At 42.0% G+C, this 25028-nt stretch overlaps 1 protein-coding gene across 1 annotated transcript in view; it reads left to right on the forward strand.

Moving 5' to 3' along the window:
* LOC141084511 (collagen alpha-4(VI) chain-like) overlaps nucleotides 1–25028 on the forward strand; it is a 376083-nt gene that overhangs the window by 127362 nt on the left and 223693 nt on the right. Inside the window, exons 8-11 of the mRNA XM_073569263.1 lie at nucleotides 6746–7306; nucleotides 18391–18948; nucleotides 19377–19952; nucleotides 23825–24400. Coding sequence (XP_073425364.1) covers nucleotides 6746–7306; nucleotides 18391–18948; nucleotides 19377–19952; nucleotides 23825–24400 — 2271 coding nt within the window. The remainder of the gene's footprint in view (nucleotides 1–6745; nucleotides 7307–18390; nucleotides 18949–19376; nucleotides 19953–23824; nucleotides 24401–25028) is intronic.

Genomic DNA, 25028 nt, shown 5'->3' on the forward strand with positions numbered 1-25028 from the left:
GTGATACATGCTAGATTTATAATTGTCATCTATTAGGATTCTCACCGAATCGACAAAGCCAAATGAGGGGACCCTGACATAAGTAGTATATGATTTTCCAACTGCTAATCTGATGACTAAAAGATGCTATTTGTGAGTTTCCAGAGAATCTGTTACTAGAGTGCAAAACATCTAGAAATAAGCATGGAGAAGATAAGCGTACTCCAGTACACGTAGTCTTATAGACTGTAATAAATACTATGAATATTTTTTTAAGGCGCTGATCCCTGTGTCCACTGGTTTCATGTCACAGCCAATCGGTGAGCTCAGCAGTAGGGATGAACGGATCCATGGAAATTTAGGTTCATCGAGTTCAACCGAACTTTAGTTCAAAGTTCGGTTCAGGTACCAGAACTGTATCCAAACATGAACTTTAACACGAACCCCACAGAAATCAATGGTGACACGAAGTTTGGAGTTGGAAAATTTCTCTCTCTCTTCTCCACTTACTCCCGAAATGTAAAACGGACTTCCAGGAGAAGTCCATGTTTAGACTTCAGCACTGGATACTAAGTGTCTGGTACGAACCCTGAACTTTACAGTTTAGGTTTACTCATAACAGCAGCTTTGCATTTGTAGATGGAATGTTCCCTTGAGACCAACATAACTCACTGGCTTTCACACTGTCAACATGACATCAGCAGCGCAGCTGATTACATAAAGAGTGGCTTGTTTTTTATAATAACCTGCAGCTGGGGACAAAGATTTTTTTGAAAGGGGACAAATACTTTAAATCTTTTTATCTAGCACTAAGCTTACAATCTTGAAAAATACATTAGGCTTCATTTATCAAAACTGCCTAAAGTCAAAACTTTATTGGTTGTCCACAGCAACCAATCAGAGCCCGGCTTTCATTTATACTGCTCTATTTAAAACATACAGTTGTGCGTTTACATACCCTGGCAGAATTTTTGCTTTCTTGGCCTTTTTTCAGAGAACATGAATGATAACACCAAAACTTTTTCTCCACTCATAGTTAGTGGTTGGGTGAAGCCATTTATTGTCAAACTACTGTGTTTTCTCTTTTTAAATCATAATGACAACTCAAAACTTCCAAATGACCCTGATCACACACCCTAGTGATTTTGGCCTGATGACATGCACAGTTCTTGACACAAATGGGTTTGCATGGCTACTAAAGGTAATATACTCACTTGTATCCTGTTTGCTTGTAATCACTGTGTGCATTAAAGCTGAGTGAGTTTCTGGAATCCAGACAGACTCTTGCATCTTTCATCCAGCCACTGATGCTTCTGGATTGTGAGTCATGGGAAAAGCAAAAGAATTGTCAATGAATCTACAGGAAAAGGCAGTTGAACTGTGTAAAATAAGAAAGGGATACAAAAAGATAGCCAAGGAATTGATAATGCCAGACAGCAAACTGTGATTAACAAATGGAAAATCAGGGGCTCTGTAAAAACAAAACCACAGTGAGGTAGACCAACAAAAATTTCATCCACAACTGCCAGGAAAATTGATCAAGATGCAAAGAAAAGCCCATAAGCTGAAATACTGGACTGTTGTGAACTCCCTTGCTCAGATTTCTGAGCCAAAGCTCCCTCTGGTGGTTACTGAGAGTAGTGAAGCTGGCCAGGTGGATGGAGGTTCTCCACCTGACGATGATAATTGGGAATCTGGGATTGCTGGCTGGGAGCATATACTGGAGCTGGCTGCTCTTGAAGGTTGCTGGTGATTTTTTCCTCTGTGTGCATTTGGAGCTCTTTTGTCCTCTGCCTGATCTGCATGTTCAGCTAAGTGATTTGTTTGCTAATCCTTTACATCTAATTTGGTTGTGTCTTTTTTGCTTTGCTGCTAGGGTTCAGCGTGCTCCCTGCTGGGGGCAGCGCTGGGCCCTGCTTCATATGTTGCAGCTTGTTCAGTCCCCTGTTATGTTAGTATCTTTTTGCTTGCTGCCAGTTTATACCAGAGTGCTGATCTAGCAGGGGTGAGATCGTGTGATGTCAGGTTTTTTTTGTATATCAGAAGTGTTGGACTTTTTCAGGGTTTTGTGCTTGATTGCAGACAGTATCTTTTTCTGTCCTCTCCTGTCTAGACAGCTTGGGCCCCACTGTTTGCTCAGTCTGTTCTCTGCCTGTGTTTGTGTCTCATCTTGTCTCACCGACAATATATGTTTGGGGGCTGTCTATTCCTTTGGGGATCTGCTCCGGGGCAGTTTAGATTTCATCTTTCTGTCTTTAGGCTTAGTTAGTCCTCCGGCTGTGATGAAGCGTCTAGGGCATCGTAGGAACGCTCCACGGCTACTGCTAGTTGTGCGGATAGGATCAGGGGTCTGCAATCCGCTTAGTTACCAACCTCTCTGGTCTTCTGGTGGCTTAGCCTGTTCCTGCCATCCTCCTCGGTGACCCATTCATAACACTGGACTCTCTGAAAACTACCGGTGTGGCTGTTCCAAGATGCACAATAGGGAGGCACTTGAAGAAAAATGGGCTGCATGGTTGAGTCGCCAGAAGAAAGCCAATACTGTGCAAATGCCACAAAGTGTCTCACCTACAATATGCTAAATAGCACAGAGACAAGCCTCAAAACTTCTGGAACAAGGTAGTTTGGAGAGATGAGGCCAAAACTGAACTTTTTGGCCACAACCATAACTGTTCCATTTGGAGAGAGATCAACAAGGCCTATGATGAAAGGAACACCATTCCTACTGTAAAGCACGGCGGTGGATCACTGATGTTTTGGGGATATGTGAGCTACAAAGGCACAGGAAACTTGGTCAAAGTTGAAGGAAAGATGAATGCAGCATGTTATCAGCAAATACTGGAGGCAAATTTGCAATCATCAGACTGGAAACTGTGCATGGGACGTACTTGGATGTTCCAACATGACAGCCATCCAAAACACAAGGTCAAGTCAACCTGTCATTGGCTACAGCAGAACAAAGTGAAGGTTCTGGAGTGGCCATCTCAATCTCCTGACCTCAATATCATTGAGCCACACCGGGGAGATCTCAAGCGCGCAGTTCATGCTAGACAGCCCAGGAATTTATAGGAACTGGAGGCTTTTTGCCAAGAATAGTGGGCAGCTTTACCATCTGAGAAAATAAAGAACCTCATCCTCAACTACCACAAAAGATTTCAAGCTGTCATTGATGTTAGAGGCAGCAATACAAGGTATTACGAAATGGGGTATGTAAACTTTTGATTAGGGTCATTAGAATGTTTTGGGTTGTCATTATGATTTAAAAAGAGAAAACACAGTAGTTTGACAATAAATGGCTTCACCCAACCACTAACCATGAGTGCAGAAAAAGTTTTGGTGTTATCATTCATATTCTCTGAGAAAAGGCCAAGAAAACAAAAATTCTGCCAGGGTATGTAACTTTTGAACACAACTGTACCTCCAGTGTCACAAGAAAATGATTGTAGTGCAGGATTCCAAGGTATAATCATTTTTCAAAATTACTCTATTAACAACTTTTGCTGATAACCCATAGCACACACCACAGTAGGATGCTGCTTAGTTTAGTGCAGTAATAATATAAATAAAGCAATAGGTGAAAAATAAAACATAACCTTTTATCCGTTAATTAAAAGACTACTAACATTTGTCACCCAAATGTGAATAAAACGCATAAAAAATGCTAATCTAATAGGTGGGCCCTAAAGAAAAAAGGGGAGGAGGAACCACCTAAATGCATTCAGGATATAAATTGTCACCAAATAATTTATTGCATAGGTGAACAAAATATAAAAGGTACAGCAAAAGGAAACAATCCCACACGTGAATGCTGTAACCTAATTGCACATATATATATATATACAATGCAAGGTGCCAGAAAGGTCTCTCAGGACCACATAAATAGGCAATCAGGTAAGATAGTAATATAAATGGAACAATCTCACCGAATAAGATGATGGGTTGGGAGTCTCCAAGGATCCTCTGTTCGGTGCAAATGGAGGGAAATAAGGGAAGACAATACCCTGTCAAATCCCTCAGGGGCTAGCAGTCAACTAATACCCAAACTCCTGCCCTGACAAGGGCAGTCCACAGCTCACCCTAAATTACACATGCCCTGCACTTTCCCTTAAGGGGTGTCCCTACGCATTTCTTCCAAGTAAAATCTTCAGGGGACCTAACTTGTAAAGTGCCATAGTGCTATTACTAAGAGGAGACAAATCCTTCCACTCTCAATGCTATCTGCAGGGTGTGGAGGAAAGAGGGCATATTTATAGGGAATCCCAGGCAGACGCCATTGTCCACGACACTTCCGGGCCGTGGAACGCACGTCAATAGGGCCCTGAACGTCCACCGGGGTGTAACTCCACCTCCAGCGATGCCAGTGCACAATGTTCACCCGAGAAGAACGACCGACTTCTGGTCCACGGGGAATGTCCAGGGGCGGCGCAACACGCGCCTACCTCCATGGCTGGAGGGCCCAGCTCCCCCTCCAGCGGTGCCAATTACAATGCGCACACATGTAGACATTGCCTACTTCTGGTCTGCAGGAGAACATACAAAGGCAGCACAATACGTATCAGCCTCACTTCCAGTGACATCAGCCAAATCAGTGCACCGGTCAAATGCCTCCCGCATCCAATCCACAGAAGAGTCAGTCCAGAACATAGAGTGCAGCAATAATAAGAGCACTGACCCCAACTGAAACACCAGGCGGCAAACAATAGTCTGCCATATACAGCGTATCACAATTAGGTGCCGCATGATATGTAAAATCAAATGTGGGAATACTAATTACTGTTGCATGCCACTCCTATTGTAAAAAAGGGGGGCTCATTTATTAAGACATATACTGAGGGGCAAAACGATAAGGGGGACGACAAGAAATGTATTCCACAGAAAATATATAAAATACAAGATACAATTGTGGGCACACTCAGCTGTGCATGATAGCAACATCAGTGATATGGCCAGGTGCTGCTGCAGTGGGATAATGACAATAGAAAAAGGAAAAGAAAAAGCACCACTGCAAAAAAAGCGCACACTGCACCAATTAAAGTGATGACTGAAATAAGTAATTAAGGGGGATGACAAGAAATGTATTCCACAGAAAATATATATGCGCAAATCCTATACCAGGCATTTGACCGGTGCACTCATTTGGCTGATGTCACCGGAAGTGAGGCTGATACGTATTGTCTTGCCTTTGTATGTTCTACCGCGGACCAGAAGTAGGTAAGGTCTACATGTATGCGCATTGTAATTGGCACCGCTGGAGGGGGAGCTGGGCCCTCCAGCCAGGGAGGTAGACGCGTGTTGCGCCGCACCTGGACATTCCCTGCGGACTAGAAGTCGGTCGTTCTTCTCGGGTGCACATTGTGCACTGGCGTCTCTGGAGGTGGAGTTACGCCCCCGATGGATGTTCTGGGTCCTATTGGCGTGCGTTCCATGGCCCGGAAGTGTCGTGGACAATGGCGTCTGCCCGGGATGCTGGTAATAAGTGGTTCATTTATGGGGGAACATATATGCGGCATATGAGGTAATTAATCATGGCGACAGGTGTTAACAACTATGCGTGATCTCACATGAGGTGACGTTATCTATAAATATGCCCTCTTTCCTCCACACCCTGCAGATAGCATTGAGAGTGGAAGGATTTGTCTCCTCTTAGTAATAGCACTATGGCACTTTACAAGTTAGGTCCCCTGAAGATTTTACTTGGAAGAAACGCGTAGGGACACCCCTTTAGGGAAAGTGCAGGGCATGTGCAATTTAGGGTGAGCTGTGGACTGCCCTTGTCAGGGCGGGAGTTTGGGGATTAGTTGACTGCTAACCCCTCAGGGATTTGACAGGGTATTGTCTTCCCTTATTTGCCCTCCATTTGGACTGAACAGAGGATCATTGGAAACTCCCAACCCATCATCTTATTCGGTGAGATTGTTCCATTTATATTACTATCTTTCCTGATTGCCTATTTATGTGGTCCTGAGAGACCTTTCTGGCACCTTGCATTGTATATATATATGTGCAATTAGGTTACGGCATTCACGTGTGGGATTGTTTCCTTTTTGCTGTACCTTTTATATTTTGTTCACCTATGCAATAGATTATTTGGTGACAATTTATATCCTGAATGCATTTAGGTGGTTCCTCCTCCCCTTTTTTCTTTAGGGCCCACCTATTAGATTAGCATTTTTTATGCGTTTTATTCACATTGGGGTGACATATGTTAGTAGTCTTTTAATTAACGGATTAAAGGTTATGTTGTATTTTTCACCTATTGCTTTATTTATATCTATTTGTATTGGGTGAGATTCTATTTATGTCAATTTTGACAGAAATTGTCTTATGCTTTATTGATTAGTTTAGTGCAGCCCACAGCACAGACTTTGGGTGGTCCGTTCTGTGGGCTGTCAACAAAAGTCACTACTAGAGTGATTTAGAAAAATGGTTATATTGCAGAGCTTTGAGCTTTAATCATTTTCTTGAGAAACTGAGATTGCTTTTAAAGAAAACTTTGCTATGATTGATTGCGATGACAAATACGTTTTTCTTTAGAACTGTTTCTATCTGCGATGATGTTCGTACCTTGCATATTGGTTTGTTCTTTTGTAATTATTGATTATTGTGTTGTAACTGAAATGGTACCTATAAATAAAACGAGTACCTATCAATGTGGGGACAAGTGCGTTTCGAGCCCCACATCATATTGTACAATGTTGTTTGTCAGTTATTAGTTGTCAGTTATGCATGAATGTAACCATCTCTTCCCTAATTTTCCTCCTTGTAGGTTGCACTGATACTGAAGAAGCTGACATTTACTTTCTGGTCGATGGCTCTGGCAGCATTTATCCGGAGGATTTTGACGACATGAAAACTTTTATGACTGAACTGATGAGCATGTTTCAGATCGGTGCAAACAGAGTACGCTTTGGGGTTGTACAATACTCTGATACTCCACAGATTGAATTCTATATCAATCAATACACCAATCAAAAAAGATTGAAGGCAGCGGTACAAAGAATTGATCAATTAGGTGGTGGCACCAATACAGGGGAAGCTCTGAAATCAATGAAAGCTCTCTTTGCTAAAGCAGAAAGCGAGAGACCTCATAAAGTTCCCCAGTCCTTGATTATTATTACAGATGGAAAATCTCAGGACCAGTTGACGGAAGCAGCAGCAGACATCAGAGGCAGTGGCATCAATATATTTGCAATTGGCGTGAAGGAAGCCGTGCAGGAAGAGTTGGTGAACATTGCTGGAAGTAAAGACAAAACATTCTTTGTTGACAATTTTGATTCCCTAAATTTGATAAAGAATGATTTGGTCCGTGATCTATGTACACCAGCAGGTAGGTTGTCGGGATCTGAGGGGAATGTTTGTGCATTTTTTTTACCTATACAGGTAATGTTAGCAGTGCACTATTAGAAGAGCACAGGAGAAGGCGATCATTTATCTGAGGCTACTGTATGTCATAGGAAATCGCTGCTGCAAAGCTCCTATTAATCGTAATACAAGTTTTGTAGTTATGTCTTACCTTCAATACAACAGGACTTGGACAGAAGGTAAGAATTCATGAACAAGGTGAGTGTAGTCCATCCAAAAACACGATGAAGGCAAGAAAGTCAGCATCTATTAACCAAGTGCAATAAATGTAAATGTATAGATACAAATCTTTAATGCAATGCAAACACAAAGATGAGGCAGAACTGTGCAGATGCATTCTAAATGTATGCAAACATTGCTTCAAATGGACTCTGGGACCCAAATAACTTCAATTAAACTACTAGTACAGTCATAAAGTGGACGTTACCCATATATTATTATTCCTGAACTATAGATTTTATTTGGACATAAGTGGATCACTTGGTGCAATCCCAGTCCATGTTCCAGGTTAGTGCTCTCTGTCCATGAATATGAGCTGCACAAATTTCCTGAGTTTCCCCACTGCAGTGTTTGATTTGCTGGCCTGGCAAGACATCTTCGATGCGGCATATCACACAGGTGACGTCTCGTTAGCCTGGCTAATTATAAGCCAATCTAGTAACAAAATTCATACAACTCCTTTATGTAGCCAGAAAAAACACTGACCTGGACTGTAGACTGGGGTTACGCAATCGGATCTGCTCATTTAAGATTTTACTGCTTTTGTTGTACAGACAAAAAAGTTGTATTAAATATATAAATTGGATCTCCTTGGTGCAACCTTGGCATGGCCAAGGGCTTCATGCACTTTTCGATCCCCATAAAAAGCATGGGACACACTGCCCCTTAGATTGATTGACAGTACTTTGTTGCCCAGAGTGAGCGCTGCTTTAACTGAATCACATACACACACTAACACTCCTGGAGCCTAGCAGCATGCACATACTGTTAGTAAATGCGGGCTCTTCTTTTTACAGGCAGCAGTAATAGTAAAATCTATAGTATGAGTGTTATGGGCTGGTGGAACATACCAAATAATATAATGATAGTAGGTGCATTTGCAGCCCGTGGTCCACCGTGCAGAGGTGATAAACTGCTGCTTAGTAATGGCCGACGTATATAGTGAAATACAAAGGTCATACGTGGGTTAACGTCACCCGTGTGAACAGGAGAGGTCTCTGTTACATCACAGAGCCGCAGTACCCCGAAACTTAAATGCCGGAGTCTGTTAGCACTCACAGAGCTCGGCAAGGGGGCCCTGCGCTCAGAATGTGGTCACAGAACTCTGCCCCAAGGACATGGGGTCAGAGTCCATCTAGACCTCCTGAGCGTGTGGCATCGCACCTGCAGACGCCACTATAGACCCTGACTATGGAGTGTCGCTCACGTGCATCGTGGTGTGCCGAGCCACAGGTGGACACAGATACCTGTCTAAGACTCTGTCCTACCTACACCTAAGCCTGGGCGCTTAACAGGCTAGGCTGCACAACACATGCGTACCAAGGGTAGGGGTTTCTTAATGAGTCATTTACCAGAGACATTCATACATGCATACGACACTCACTCCTCATAGTCTGATAATGCAGTCTATACTAGTGCATGGGCAAGCGACCATGCAAATCTTTATAGCCGCATCCTTCCAGCATGTGACCTTCGATCTCCAATGAGAGATCGTCCGACGGGCATGCTCAGTGGACCGAAAGGAGGACTTAGTCCCTGGAGTAGCTCGCTGCTGACCAGCCTGCGTTGCTATAGCTGGACCAGAGGTGGCAGCAGCAACTAAACCTACAGAGCTGGTCTGAGCAGAGCGCCTGGATCGACAAGTCTGCTGAGCAGCCTCCTGTGCAGCCGGAGAGGAATGCAAGGCTCGGGATTCCTGCTGTGCAGCGACCGGAACCCGACGCCTAACAATGAGTATGTTTTTAATAGGGGCTATGTGGCCTATATGACTGTACTAGCAGATGAATTTTTAGGGTGACAGACTCCTTTTAAATGTTAGGCTTTAGTTCATATTTTGTAATCATTAATATGTTGGTTTTATAAACCTGTGACAGATGGAACCTGTGCTGTTGATTTAGAATCATCCAGCAATTAGAGGGGTTAAAATGGTTATAGCAGACAGGGAGTGGTTAGCTCAGCCCAAGGGGATGCTGGAAAAGTTATTTTGTCCCAGACATCCAAGAGTAAGGTGTTAAAGAGTCTCCTGTCAGAATGAAATCAGACAATATGTATAAACCAGTTCTTCTTGGGAAGCGATTGCTGTAATCATAGAAGCAATCAGGACAGCCGGTAGCATCTTTATTGCCTCAAGATAGAAGTGAGAGAGCCACAGCACCAGACTCATCCCCTTCCCACCCCCACCTCACTGCATGAGCAATGCAAGGTTCTGGTTAGGTTATGACACTGTGTGTGAAGAGTAGTTATCTGTTAAAATAAGTTATCTGTAAATAGACTTTCATACTGTATATGCTGATGGAGCATTGCATGAAGAGAAGTGATTCTGTGTTATGAAAAGAAGCTTGAATGAAACCCCTGTGATCAACTTCAGCTCAGAACGGTGTCATAGCTGTGTGCCTTTAAACAGTTACCTCCCCTCTACTGTGAAGAATTGTAATTAATGGTTGACCTGAGTAAGATTTCCTCAAGATTCCATGAATAACTCATGTTTCCAGTGTATTGTCCTCATATATGTGCATGGAACACTACTCTTGTATTAAAATATATTAATAGTTATGCTTTCTAATGAGACTGAACTCCTAATTTCTTAACAATTTGCCAAGTTAAAGGAAACCTGTCACCAGGAAAGAGCATTCCAATCTGCAACCACTATGTCATAGAGTAGGGGAAACGGAATAGATTGAAATATAGCTTTGTGAGAAAAGATTCAGTATAACCTGTGATTGATTCATTTATACCTCTGCTTTTATTTGTCCTGTGGGCGATCCTATCAGTAATTGACAGCTATTTTTGCATATACACTTATATAAAGGAAGCTTTCAGTCACTGATAGGACCACCCATTGGACCAAAGATCCCAGAAAGGGCAGAGGTATAAATTATTAAAACACAGGTGGTACTGAATCTTTTCTCAGAAAGCTATATATCAATCTATTCAGCTCCTCCTGCTCTATAACATTGCGGTTGCAGATTGGACTGCAATTTCCTGGTGACAGGTTCCCTTAAAGTTTAATGTTGCTGTCTGTCTAATCTATCTATCTATCTATCTATCGATCTATCTGTATCTAAAGAGAACAAAATCAAACATACAAGTAAAAAATATTAGACTCATTTTTTAAAAGACAAAAATTAAGCTATTTTACATGTCGGTGAGTGGTAAAAGTATGTGAACCGGGGGCACTGCCACGGTCCTAAAAGATCAGGGGCCCAAGCCCCAAAGTGCATGTCTCCCCATGCAAACCCTCTCCCGCCTTTTGAAAGAGCAAATGGTAATATTGGTGTTTGTATAGTGTATTTTGGTTAGCAACAGTGGTATAGAACATATATAAATTACAGAATACCACTGTTGCTAACCAAAATACACTATACAAACACTAATATGGTGGTAATGGTGGTTTCCGAAAGGAGCCACCCCTTGGCTGGGTCCTTCCCTGGAGGAAGATCTGGCTAGTCCCGTGTTTGAGACTCTTAAATGAGGCTCCACTGACTTTATTTGCATATTCGTATTTCCCAGGGAGCAATGCATCTAGGATTTCACTGATTGAGCGCCCTTGCCGGCTGCCGCAGTGTTTTCTTTGACTGGTCTCCCTGAGGTCAGTGATTGTTTCGTGATGTTGGTCTACTAGGCATTGCTCCCACCTAGCCAGAATCCTACTCCACACTGATGAGGGGCAACACCCCGAATCAGCTGTCTGTGGATGGATACCTGGCCTTGGTATTTCCCTTGTCATATCTGTAAACTTGTAAAGAGCTGGATATTGACTTAAAGGGTCACTTAATATGGTGGTAATGATGGTTTCCGAAAGGAGCCACCCCTCGGCTGGGTCCTTCCCTGGAGGAAGATGTGGCTAGTCCCGTGTTTGAGACTCTTAAATGAGGCTCCATGGACTTTATTTTCATATTCGTATATCCCAGGGAGCAATGCACCTAGGATTTCACTGATTGAGCGCCTTTGCTGGCTGCCGCAGTGTTTTCTTTCATGGGTCTCCCTGAGGTCAGTGGTTGGTTCGTGATGTTGGTCTACTAGGCATTGCTCCGACCTAGCCAGAATCCTACTCCACACTGATGAGGGGCAACACCCCGAAACAGCTGTCTGTGGATGGATACTTGGCCTTGGTATTTCCCTTGTCATATCTGTAAACTTGTAAAGAGCTGGATATTGACTTAAAGGGCCACTTAATATGGTGGCAATGGTGGTTTCCGAAAGGAGCCACCCCTTGGCTGGGTCCTTCCAAGGAGGAAGATCTGGCTAGTCCCGTGTTTGAGACTCTAAAATGAGGCTCCACGGACTTTATTTGCATATCTTTTATTATACAAAATGGCTACACAGCCCCCTATATACAATATGAACCCCACAGCTCCCTATATGAACTTTTGCATCGGCCAATTTTCCTTTTTTAAAAAAAAAGTAAAAAATGACAATTTTTTTTGCCTAAAATACATGGAAATGTGTTATCTTTAATATTAGCCCTTTTAGAGATCATTTCATCTTCAACTTGCTTAACCTCTTAATGACCGGAGCTTTTTTTGGTTTTGTGTTTTCGTTTTTTGCTCTCCTTCTTCCCAGAGCCATAACTTTTCTTATTTTTCCATCAATATGGCCGTGTGAGGGCTTATTTTTTGCAGGATGAGTTGTACTTTTGAACAACACCAATGGTTTTACCATCGTTTTACCCTGTCGTGTACTCGAAAATGGGAAAAAAAATTCCAAGTGCGTTGAAATTGAAAAAAAGTGCAATCCCACACTTGTTTTTCTTTTCTGCTAGGTTCACCAAATGCTAAAACTGACCTGCCAATATGATTCTCTAGGACATTATGAGTTCATTAACGTCAAACATGTCTAGGTTCTTTTATATCTAGGTGGTCAAAAAAAATTCCAAAGTTTGCTAAAAAAAAAAGCGCAAACCTGTAGCGTCTCGATTTTTCATGAGCTCGGGTCTGGTTGACATTTTTAATGATACCACTTTGTGCAGATACGTTCTTTTGATCGCCCGTTATTGCATTTTAATGCAATGTCGCGGCGACCAAAAAAATATAATTCTGGCGTTTTGATTTTTTTTCTCGCTGTGCCGTTTAGCATTCAGGTTAATCCTTTTTTTATTGATAGATCGGCGATTCTGAATGCGACGATACCAAATATGTGTAGGTTTGATTTTTTTTTATTGTTTTATTTTGATTGAGACGAAAGGGGGGTGATTTAAACTTTAATGTTTTTTTAATTTTTTAAAAATTTTTAAACACTTTTTTTATTTTGGCATGCTACAATAGCCTCCATAGGAGGCTAGAAGCATGCCATACTTGATCGGTTCTGCTACATATAGGTGATGCTCAGATCGCCTATATGTAGCAGAAACACAGCATTGCTATGAGCGCCGACCACAGGGTGGTGGTCATAGCAATCTGCCGGCAACAACCATAGAGGTCTCTATGAGACCTCTGGTGTCATGGCAATGCATCGCTGACCCCTGATCTTATGACGGGGGTCGGTGATGCGCTCATTTCCGGCGCCAGAAATACCAGTTAAATGCCCGCTGTCAGCGTTTGACAGCGGAATTTAACTAGTTAATAGGCGCGAGCGGATCCCAATTCCGCCCGCGCCTATTGCTGGCACCTGTCAGCTGTTTATAACAGCTGACATGTCACGGCTTTGAGGTGGGAGCCCACCTCAAAGCTGGGGATACTGACCACTGACGTACTATCCCATCAGAGGTCAGTAAGGGGTTAATTAACTATTCACAATAACAGTAATTTAACAAAAGGCTGTATCTTGGTCTCACCTTGCCACAAGACACTTTCCCAGAAGGATTTTGGCTTACTCACATACATTTTGGCAAACTGCCGTCTACTGTAGCTATTTTATGTCTGTAGCAGCAGTGAGGTCCTCCTGGGTTTCCTGCGAAAACATCTCATCCTTTGGTAATCTTCAGATTTCTTGATGCAATGCCCATGGCCAAGGCACCCAGAGCGAGAGGCAGCAAAGCAACCTCAAAACATCTTTGAACCTCCAGCATATTTGATTGGGGCTGCTTATCAACCATCAGGACTATCCTGTGTTGCAACCTTTCATCATTTTTTTCCTGACATTTATGTCCAGGGAGACTAGATCCAGTGCCATGTGTTATAAATTTCTTGATTATGTTGTGCACCATGGACAAATTAACATCAAGAGCTCTGGAGATGGACTTGTAACCTCGAGATTATTGATATTTTCCAACAAAATTGGTTCTCAAGTTCTCAGACAGTTTTTTTCTCATTCTGCTCTCTATACTTTGTGTGGCACACACAGACACATAATGCAATTATTGCGTCAACTTCAACCTTTTATCAGGTTTGAGGTGTGATTTTCATATTGCCCACATCTGTTAGTTGTCACAGGTGAGTTTGAGCGAGCATCATGGGCTTTAAGCAAAAGTTATTTACCCTTAATTTTGGAAAGGTACCAACAATTTTGTCCTGCCCATTTTTGGGGTTTTGGGTGAAATTATGTCCAATTTGCCTTTTTTACTCTGTTCTCTTTGTGCTGTACGAATGCACACAAATTGAATAAACATGCATGTAACAAAACATGAATAATTGCAATAATTTTCTAGGAGAAATATTTCATGTTCTGAAACAATTTCAAGGGTGCAAACACTTTTGGCCATGACAGTGTAATATGATTGCTCCCTCAGCCCTTTCATATAAAAAATAATAAAGTCTGTACTTTCCTAATCCTGATTTCTGTCACTGCAGTCTCTGTGTTCTATGGTGGGACTGCAGAGCGGCCCGATGCATTTACGTTATCGTGCCGCCTGCGTGAGTATGCTGATGTCTTGTAAGCGCCACGGTCTTTGACTTAGAAGATGGACAGTGGTAGGGCAGGGAGCTTGTTGCTTGCTGCTCTATCACAGAATTCCACTGTGTTGAGGTCAAGTTGATTCTTTAATGAGGTGGTCACAGGAGATTCGAGGCTCTGTACAAGACGTTTAGAACTGGAGCCCTGGATCATTGGCGCTAGCAATTCCCCTGATGTGAGCCTTTGTTTTCAGTAGCTGGTATGACCTTCTTGTGCAGCATTATCTGCTTCTAAATGTTTACAGCATTTGTTCATTCGTCCTGCACATTGGCTTGGAGGAATTTTTGCTCATTGCCCACTAAAAAACAGCTTACATTCTGTTATGCAGGCAGATTTTCTCCCATGAGATGCTCGTTTCAGATCCTTCCACAACTTTTCTTTAGAATTAAGGTGATTTACACTAATTTACCCATTCCAAAATTTTAACTTTATTCTTCTTTAGCCATTCTTTTGTAGATTATTATTGTAGGTTATTGTCTTTAATTTATTGAATTTATTGTTCAGTCAATGATAGGAAGCCATTCTGGACCAAAAACAGCAGAAAGGCCTAAACCATGATATTACCACCACCATGAGTCACAAATTGTATACGGTTTTTATGCTGCAATGCAGTGTTTTTCTTTCTCCTTGCATAGCGCTTCTCATTTAAACCAAAAAAGCTTTTGTTCTCATCTGTCCAAAAAACATTGTTTCAATAGCCTTTTAGTTTGTCCAGGTGATCTTTACTAATCGGTAGATGGGCATTAATGTTATTTTTGAAGAGCAGTTGCATTTTCATTGCAATCTTGGCATGGACACCATTGTTGTTCAGTGTACTCCTGACTAGAGAATTATTCGGATTTTGGGTCCAAATCGGATTTTGACATACAGTGGGGCAAAAAAGTATTTAGTCAGTCAGCAATAGTGCAAGTTCCACCACTTAAAAAGATGAGAGGCATCTGTAATTTACATCATAGGTAGACCTCAACTATGGGAGACAAACTGAGAAAAAAAAATCCAGAAAATCGCATTGTCTGTTTTTTTTTCATTTTATTTGCATATTATGGTGGAAAATAAGTATTTGGTCAGAAACAAAATTTCATCTCAATACTTTGTGATATATCCTTTGATGGCAATGACAGAGGTCAAACGTTTTCTGTAAGTCTTCACAAGGTTGCCACACACTGTTGTTGGTATGTTGGCCCATTCCTCCATGCAGATCTCCTCTAGAGCAGTGATGTTTTTGGCTTTTCGCTTGGCAACACGGACTTTCAACTCCCTCCAAAGGTTTTCTATAGGGTTGAGGTCTGGAGACTGGCTAGGCCACTCCAGGACCTTGAAATGCTTCTTACGAAGCCACTCCTTTGTTGCCCTGGCGGTGTGCTTTGGATCATTGTCATGTTGAAAGACCCAGCCACGTTTCATATTCAATGCCCTTGCTGATGGAAGGAGGTTTGCACTCAAAATCTCACGATACATGGCCCCATTCATTCTTTCATGTACCCGGATCAGTCGTCCTGGCCCCTTTGCAGAGAAACAGCCCCAAAGCATGATGTTTCCACCACCATGCTTTACAGTAGGTATGGTGTTTGATGGATGCAACTCAGTATTCTTTTTCCTCCAAACACGACAAGTTGTGTTTCTACCAAACAGTTCCAGTTTGGTTTCATCAGACCATAGGACATTCTCCCAAAACTCCTCTGGATCATCCAAATGCTCTCTAGCAAACTTCAGATGGGCCTGGACATGTACAGGCTTAAGCAGTGGGACACGTCTGGCACTGCAGGATCTGAGTCCATGGTGGCGTAGTGTGTTACTTATGGTAGGCCTTGTTACATTGGTCCCAGCTCTCTGCAGTTCATTCACTAGGTCCCCCCGCGTGGTTCTGGGATTTTTGCTCACCGTTCTTGTGATCATTCTGACCCCACGGGGTGGGATTTTGCCTGGAGCACCAGATCGAGGGAGATTATCAGTGGTCTTGTATGTCTTCCATTTTCTAATTATTGCTCCCACAGTTGATTTCTTCACTCCAAGCTGGTTGGCTATTGCAGATTCAGTCTTCCCAGCCTGGTGCAGGGCTACAATTTTGTTTCTGGTGTCCTTTGACAGCTCTTTGGTCTTCACCATAGTGGAGTTTGGAGTCAGACTGTTTGAGGGTGTGCACAGGTGTCTTTTTATACTGATAACAAGTTTAAACAGGTGCCATTACTACAGGTAATGAGTGGAGGAAAGAGGAGACTCTTAAAGAAGAAGTTACAGGTCTGTGAGAGCCAGAAATCTTGATTGCTTGTTTCTGACCAAATACTTATTTTCCACCATAATATGCAAATAAAATGAAAAAAAAACAGACAATGTGATTTTCTGGATTTTTTTTTCTCAGTTTGTCTCCCATAGTTGAGGTCTACCTATGATGTAAATTACAGACGCCTCTCATCTTTTTAAGTGGTGGAACTTGCACTATTGCTGACTGACTAAATACTTTTTTGCCCCACTGTATTTGGGCCATAGTCGAACACTATTCGGGCCGAATGTATGTCTTAAGTTCGGTTCAGAACATATTCAGAAATTTCTACGCCCAATGACTCTAATTACATTTGGCTGTGTTCGACGAATATTGCAAAAACAATATTCTAATCCGATCGTATTTGGAAACAAATCCAAACAAATTCGCTCATCTCTACTCCTCATGGGGGACTCATGAGCAGCTAATGTGAGATAGGATTTTGGGTGCTTAGAAGTTTTCTTGAGTTCCTTTGTGACATCACGGACTATTATGCGCCTTGCTCTTTGTTGGCGATCATTACTGAAAAGTGTAAAAATGGCTTTAAATTTCCTTCATTTGTTTACAATTAGACTGTGGATTGGTAGAGTCCCAATTTTTTTAGAGATAGCTTTATAACCTTTTTCAATCTCATGAGCATCAACAATTCTCCCTTTAAGGTCCTCAGAAAGGTCATGATACACTTCCACAAACATATGATGTGAAGAACAGACTTTCATAGATTTCGGTTTTTAAAATATAAACAATCTGCCCACTCACACCTGATTTTCATTAAATTGATTGAAAACACCAGACTATAATCGCACCTTGAAATTATCTTCTAATCATAAAGCTTCACATATTTCTGACACTGACAATGTGACGGAGGTGCCACTCATGCGCTGCCAATGATGAATCCACAGTATATCCAACGGGATATATTGAATGATTTATTGAATAGGTTTATAGAGTCAATGCGTTTCGAGGCCACACAGGACCTCTTCATCAGAGGTTTCAGTCTTGATGAAGAGGTCCTGTGTGGCCTCGAAACGATTCCCCATTGAAAAAGCTTACGCAAAACATGCATCTGTGGTCTTTGCATGGGCACTTTGCAACATGGGTAAGTGTATGCAACCCTTATAACTTGGGTACGGGCAGTAGCTTTTCTTTGTGCCCCTGCTTTCCACATTACCAGTTTATAATTAATGGCAGACCCTCTCAGCACAAGCACTTTATGATGGTTGCAATATTACTACATTTGCACTAGGAGAGTATGTATTTACATGATCTTCCATTACTGTATACTTATATATTTGTGGAATTGCCTGTTACTTCTAACGCCTCATTCCAGTGCTTCTATTATGGATCCTATCTTTTCCTTCCTCAATAATTTTTGTGTATAAGATTATGTATGTTACTTATCATTGTATCAATAAAATTATGTTTAATTTTTGAAGTCAGCACTCCAGTTATCTTTATTTATATCTTTTAGGAGTTTCTTCTATCATTTTTATCCTCATTTTTTTTATTAAGACTGCACTATTCATTATGTTCATTATATTAATCATGACTTGTCTTATAATCAATTACCCTGTGAATTATATAATAGTGTAAAACTCTGATGTAGTTTTAGATCAAATTTATGCAAAAATATGGAAAATTCTTAAATGATTTAGAAATACTATTGCATATGAATATACATTTTCTGCTGTGTATGATCAATCATTTAGAGATTCAATAATTTTCTTATTTTCCTGCAGCATGTAAAGACATGAAAGCAGATATTCTATTTCTAATTGATAGTTCTGCCAGTATTGAAACGCCTAATTACCAAAAAATGAAGGAATTCATGGATTCATTTGTGAGACAAGCCGACATTGGCCCTGACAAAGTCCAGATTGGTTTAATTCAGTTCAGCTCAGAAACACAGGAGGAATTTCCACTTAATAGATATAAAGAGAAGGATGAAGTAGAGGCCGCCATAGCTGGTATCCAGCAGATGCAACAAGGAACAATGACAGGGGTCGCTTTACAAGACGCATTACCATACTTTAGCGCTGCCAAAGGTGGAAGACCAAATATAAAGCAATATCTTATAATAATCACAGACGGCGAATCACAAGATGAAGTTTCACAACCGGCTGCCGCTATTAGGAAGCATGGTGTTGATATTTATGCTATAGGGGTACTCAATGCAAACAATACACAACTTCTGGAGATTGCGGGACAGCAAGATCGAGTTTACTTTGAGGACAATTTTGATGCCCTTTTGTTCTTAAACAAGATCATCATCTTTGAGATCTGCAATCCTAAAGACTGTGAGTTTTATTCTTTTATTTGGATTTGGATAGTAATATAAGTGTTACCCATCATAAATCTGCAGAGATCTATGTCAAACACATCAAATTATTTGTTATATCTAGAAATAAAATGAAACCATGAAACTGGATTGATGCTTGATCCTTCCTCTATTTAGAGAAATGGATCCATTGCATGCTGTCCAGAATAGAAAGGTGGCCATACATAAGGGGCTCTCTGTTCACTTACATGGGAATTCTGAAAATTGAAAATCACTCTTCCTCCAACTTTCAGGATTCTCATGTAAATAGAGATAGCCATGAAGGTATGGCTACCTCTCAATTCCTGAGCAAAGGGGCCTTGTTCTCAATAACATTAGTTCTTATAATTTCTCTAAGTGTCTCTTTGTCTGACCCTTTAATCTAAATGTGTTCATTTTTTATTGCAGCTTGTAAAAAGACAGAAGTTGCCGACATCATATTTTTAGTAGACGCCTCAATCAGTATCTCGGTATCTCAGTTTACAATCATGCAGAGGTTTATGGAGGCTGTGGTAAATGACTCTATGGTTGGACAGGATTATGTCCGGTTTGGTGCAGTGACATATAGCACAACTCCAGAAGAACAGTTCTCTTTGAATTCTTTCTCAACTAAAGCTGATGTACGGAAAGCTATACATGACATGAAACGAGCAAGAGGGCTGACCTATACTGCCACCGCTTTAGAGTACACTCATGGTAGATTTGATCCAGCTTACGGTGGTCGACCAAACGTTAATGATATTATCATTCTCATCACCGATGGGGCAACCAGTCCTCCAGATAAACCCAAGTTAGACACAGTGCCCCAAACTTTGAGGAACAATGGAATCACTATCTTCGCTGTTGGAGTTGGTGCTGCCAAAAAAGAAGAGCTTGAAAAGATATCTGGTCAGCCAGATAGATGGTTCCTTGTGCAAGATTATAATTCACTCGAAGGCCTACATGCCAATATAACTGAGGTGGTTTGTGATCAGTCTCAAAAAGGTAAATGAGATGATAAGGCTAATGGTTAACGGAGTTCTATAGTGACAAAGAAAACTGATCTGTGAGAATAAATTAGAGAAACAGAAACTGAGTCCATCAGTATATGACTCAATTAACTGGGTATAGCAGTTGTGTTACATTCAAAGTTTTTCGATGTAGCATGAAGCAGAGCTGAGAAATCTGCCCCTGTTGACACCACAGCTTTCTATGTACATTATCTATTAACAGTAAGCTGCTTATCTCCAGATGGGTTGTGATCAGACCAGGGTTCACATGCACTGTGGTCCAGGCAGTCATAATCTCCCGGTGATAAAACATTCATTGTATGGGAACAAAAAATGTCCCCCTGCTATGTGCGGTGAAATGGCTGTGACTGACCATAGAGGAACATGGTCTGATCATATCACAGCTCCTGGGGAGGGGAGGAGCGCAAAAGAGTAAACAGATTTGACAGCTCGGGATCACAGCTAATTCTTTATGTGAGGTAAAACATTTTATAGACAATGTTTTACCTTACAGAAAGAATCAGCAATGATCCCATGCTGTCCTGTCTGTATACTCTTTTGCTTCTTAACCTGCCCAGGAGCTGTGGTATGATCAGACCATGTCCCTGTACGGTTAGACACTGCCATTACACAGTACACAGCAGGGGCACATTTATAAGATTCTCTCAGTCAGAAACATTTTTTTAATCACATCCAATTGTGGAACTTATTTTTATTCCAAGATCCACTAATTAAAATGAACTCTGTTTGTTGTATAACCCCTTTAACCATTGGAATGAGTTGGAAAAGCAATCTATGTCTGTCTCCCCTTTTTGACAGAACTTCTGCTTGTTCTATCCCTGCAAATTTTAATATATTTGGATCACTATTATGTGACGTCTGTACATAATTAATAAGACATTACGACCCCAAACTTCAGTTAAGAGACTTTTAGTGTTCACTTAACCTTTTATGTAGGAATCTAATAGCCTTTCCGATATGAAATAAGGAATATTACATATGTGGTTTTGCAGCATATGCAAAATATTTGTTCTGGAGACATGTATTGCCCACCTGCAACAATTTACCTTTTAAAATTAAATTTACAAAAATTAAATTGACCACAAGTATGGTTCCCCATGGGACCATTTGTTGAAGCCAAGTCCGTGTGACTGATGATCTGCTGTTCGCCACAATATTTTTAAGATTATAGTTTAGTTTACAGTATATAAAATTTGCAGGTTTTTTTGTACAGCTATTTCATGTAAGTCTTGGTCACACTTAGTAATGTGCCAAGGGTTCAGCAAGGCTGTTTTGATGACATCCATGGGGCTTTAGTCTGAAACAAAACAGAATTCTGGTGTCAATCGCTTTGAAAAATCACAAAATGTTTGCGCGACTCAGAGTTTTAGTGTTTTCCCACCAGTTTCTCTAAGCTCCACCAAAGTAGGCAAAGCTGGAGCTGCGCAGGGACCCCATATTTTATCTGATTCTTGACGAACTGTGGCGTTCCTTATGTCAGAAATCTTATTCAAGGCTTTTAATGAATCAGGAGCTTCTGACTCCAACACCATTCCTTGTCAAGACTGCCACGAATATCGCCGATCTTGATGAGTTGGGGTCTTTCTTATTTTCTATATTTTAGCACATCATGCTTACTCAGTTTTTTTTTCTAGCAATTTATTTTATTCAGATAGTGGACAGCCACACTGAGGGAACCTTTTTCTGAGATCCTTAGCTCTTTAACAAAATTTGTCAACCAATTTATTAATACAACTCGGACATGTAAATTTGTAAATTGGCTATGAGGGATGTTTTTTAGCATACAATAAATGAGAATCATTATAAAGCAATACAGACTTAGCGGAGGTAGGTTTTCTTTAACCAGTGGTTATGATTTTATTATCTTCAATTATAATCTTAGCATCAAAAAACTTCCCAAAAGTTTGAAGTTAAGCAGTGAAATACATGCACTTACCCTAAACTAGAGCATGTGCTGTTACATACTTTTTCTTGCAATGCATATAAAACTATATCGGGTATTCTAGAATATGTAGCTTCTTTATGAAGATTTAACAATAATGCAATAATGCACCCCCCAATCCTGGTATGCATGGTCCTCTCACCCCCAATCCTGATATGCATGCTACCCCTCACCCCCCAATCCTGGTAGGCATGGTCCTCTCACCCTCCCTTTACTGGTATGTATGGTCCCGTCACCCCCCTTTCCTGGTATGCATGGTCCCCCTCACCCCCCTTTCCTGGAATACATGGTCCCCTCACCCCCCTTATCTTGGTATGCATGGTCCCCCTCACCCCCCTTTCCTGGTATGCATGGTCCTCTCACCTCCTTTCCTGTTATGCATGGTCCCCCTCACCACCCTTTCCTGGTATGCATGGTCCCATCACTCCCCTTTCCTGGTATGCATGGTCCTCTCACCTCCCCTATCATGGTATGCATGGTCCTCTCACCCCCCCTTTGCTGGTATGCATGGTCCCCCTCATCTCCCCTACCCTGGTATGCATGGTCCTCTCAACCCCCCTTTGCTGGTATGCATGGTCCTCTCACCCCCCATCCTTGTATGCATGGTCTCCCTCACCCCCCTTTCCTGGTTTGCATGGTCCCGTCACCCCCCTTTGCTGGTATGCAAGGTCCCATCACCCCCCTTTTGTGGTATGCATGGTCCTGTCACCCCCCTTTCGTGGTATGCATGGTACCCCTCACCCCACTTTCCTGGTATGCATGGTCCTGTCACCCCCCCTTTGCTGGTATGCAAGGTCCCGTCACCCCCCTTTCGTGGTATGCATGGTCCCCTCACCCCCCTTTCGTGGTATGCATGGTACCCCTCACCCCACTTTCCTGGTATGCATGGTCCCGTCACTCCCCTTTCATGGTATGCATGGTCCCCTCACCCCCCTTTTGTGGTATGCATGGTACCCCTCACCCCCCTTTCATGGTATGCATTGTACCCCTCACCCCCTTTCGTGGTATGCATGTTACCCCTCACCCCCCTTTCCTGGTATGTATGGTCTCCCTCACCCCTGGGAAACTGCACACATACAAAAAAAACATTTATACTCACCCATCTTTCCTGTGGTCCAGTGCTGTCCCATTCTGCTGGAGGCTGGGGGAGGAGTGTGGCACTGGCGCCGGAGTACACGCATGCCCACACCATGCTGTCCGGCGCCATTTTCCTGAAGTCACACTGCAAATGTGTCTTCAGGAAAATGGCGCCGGATAACGCTATGCGCATGTGCGTACTCCGGCGTCAGTGCCACATTCCTCCCCCAGCCTCCTGCCCCGGTCACCATAAGAAGAGAAGCGCCTCGGCAACGCTTCTCCCGGTGAGGTAAGTATGGCACCGGAGATCGCGATCTCCGGCACCATACCCATTATCATACAGTTCCTGTCTGTCTGTCACGGAAATCCTGTGTCGCTGATTGGTCGCGGCCGGCCGGGCTCAACCAATCAGCGACGTGGGATTTCGGTTACAGACAGACATGATAAGACGATTATATATATATAGATTCTCATTTGCACAAAGAAAGACTAGAAGCAATGGGATGAAACTGAATGGGAGGAGACACAGATTAGATATTAGAAAAAACTTTTTGACAGTTAGAGTGATCAATGAGTGGAACAGGCTGCCATGGGAGGTGGTGAGTTCTCCTTCAATAGAAGTCTTCAAACAGAGGTTGGACAGACACCTATCTGGGATGATTTAGAGAATCCTGCTTTGAGCAGGAGGTTGGACCAGATGGCCCAGGAGGTCGCTTCCAACTCTACGATTCTATGACTCTATAAAGAAGTGTCAAAATCAATGACTGCAGCATTAATGTGTAGGAATATATTACAAGGAATATGCTAATATATTTTCTTTTTTTCAGATTGTGCCTATGAAATGATTGATCTTGTGTTCCTAATTGATGGATCAGCCAGCATACAACCCAGTGACTTTACCATCTCTAAATCCTTCATGAAAAAAATAGTGGACAGTTTCACTATTGCACAGAATAGGGTTCGTATTGGTGTGGCGCAGTACAGTAATTACCCTCAGAAGGAATTCTTCCTGAATGAACACTTCTCCAGCTCCGCCATGAAACTAAACATAGATAACATTGTCCAGCTAAAACAGAACACCTATACTGGAAAAGCTTTGAAATTTGTCAACCAGTTTTTTGATCCTTCCAATGGAAGCCGTAAAAACCAAAATGTCCATCAATATTTAATAGTCATGACAGATGGGGAGTCTCACGATAATGTGTTTGAAGAGGCTGCAGAGCTGAGAAGCAATGGAGTCACAATCTTCTCTGTTGGAATTGGCATCAAAAATAGTTTTGAGCTTGTTCAGATTGCAGGTACTCCGCAAAATGTGTTTTTAGTGGAAAATTTTGAAGTGCTGGATTCGATCCGAGGACAAATTGTAACCCAAGTGTGTGAGCCAAAAGATGAACCATCCCAAGGTAAGAAGTTCAAAGATATATTGTAGCACGGGAGATATTTACTATACCTGGAGGAAAGACAGTATCCTTTCAAAAGCTTACCTTAGAAAAAATTTTTTTTGTAAGTGGCTTGGATGATATTCTAGAATTAGGGCTCGTGTAAATGACTGTATTTTCAGTCCGAGTGCGATCCGGAAAAACATCAGATCTCACTTGGACCAATGTATTCTATGGGGCTGTGCAGATGCCCAATTTTTTTCTCAGATTGAGGGCAGTTTCACACGTCCAGATAATTCCGGTACCAGAAAAACCAGTACCAGAGCTATCCGTGTCCGTGTGCATACGTATGCCATCCGTGTGACATCCGTGTGCTATCCATATGTCCGTGTGTACCATCCGTGTGCTGTCCGTGTGCTGTCCATATGCTGTCCGTGTGTCCGTGTTTTTGAAAAATTATTTTCAATGTTAACCCTTTGACTTTAAAAAACGCACACAGATCGCACACGGACAGCATCCGTGTGCGGTACGTGTTTACACGGACCCATTGACTTGTATGGGTTCATGTGATCCGTGCTGTTGCACAAAAACGGACATGTCAGCGTGTTTTGCACACGGACACACGGTCCGTGAAAACAAGCTGACATCTGCA

The sequence above is a fragment of the Dendrobates tinctorius genome, unplaced genomic scaffold, assembly GCF_039654945.1.
Source record: "Dendrobates tinctorius isolate UK_male_01 unplaced genomic scaffold, ASM3965494v1 ptg000005l, whole genome shotgun sequence".
Taxonomy (NCBI): domain Eukaryota; kingdom Metazoa; phylum Chordata; class Amphibia; order Anura; family Dendrobatidae; genus Dendrobates; species Dendrobates tinctorius.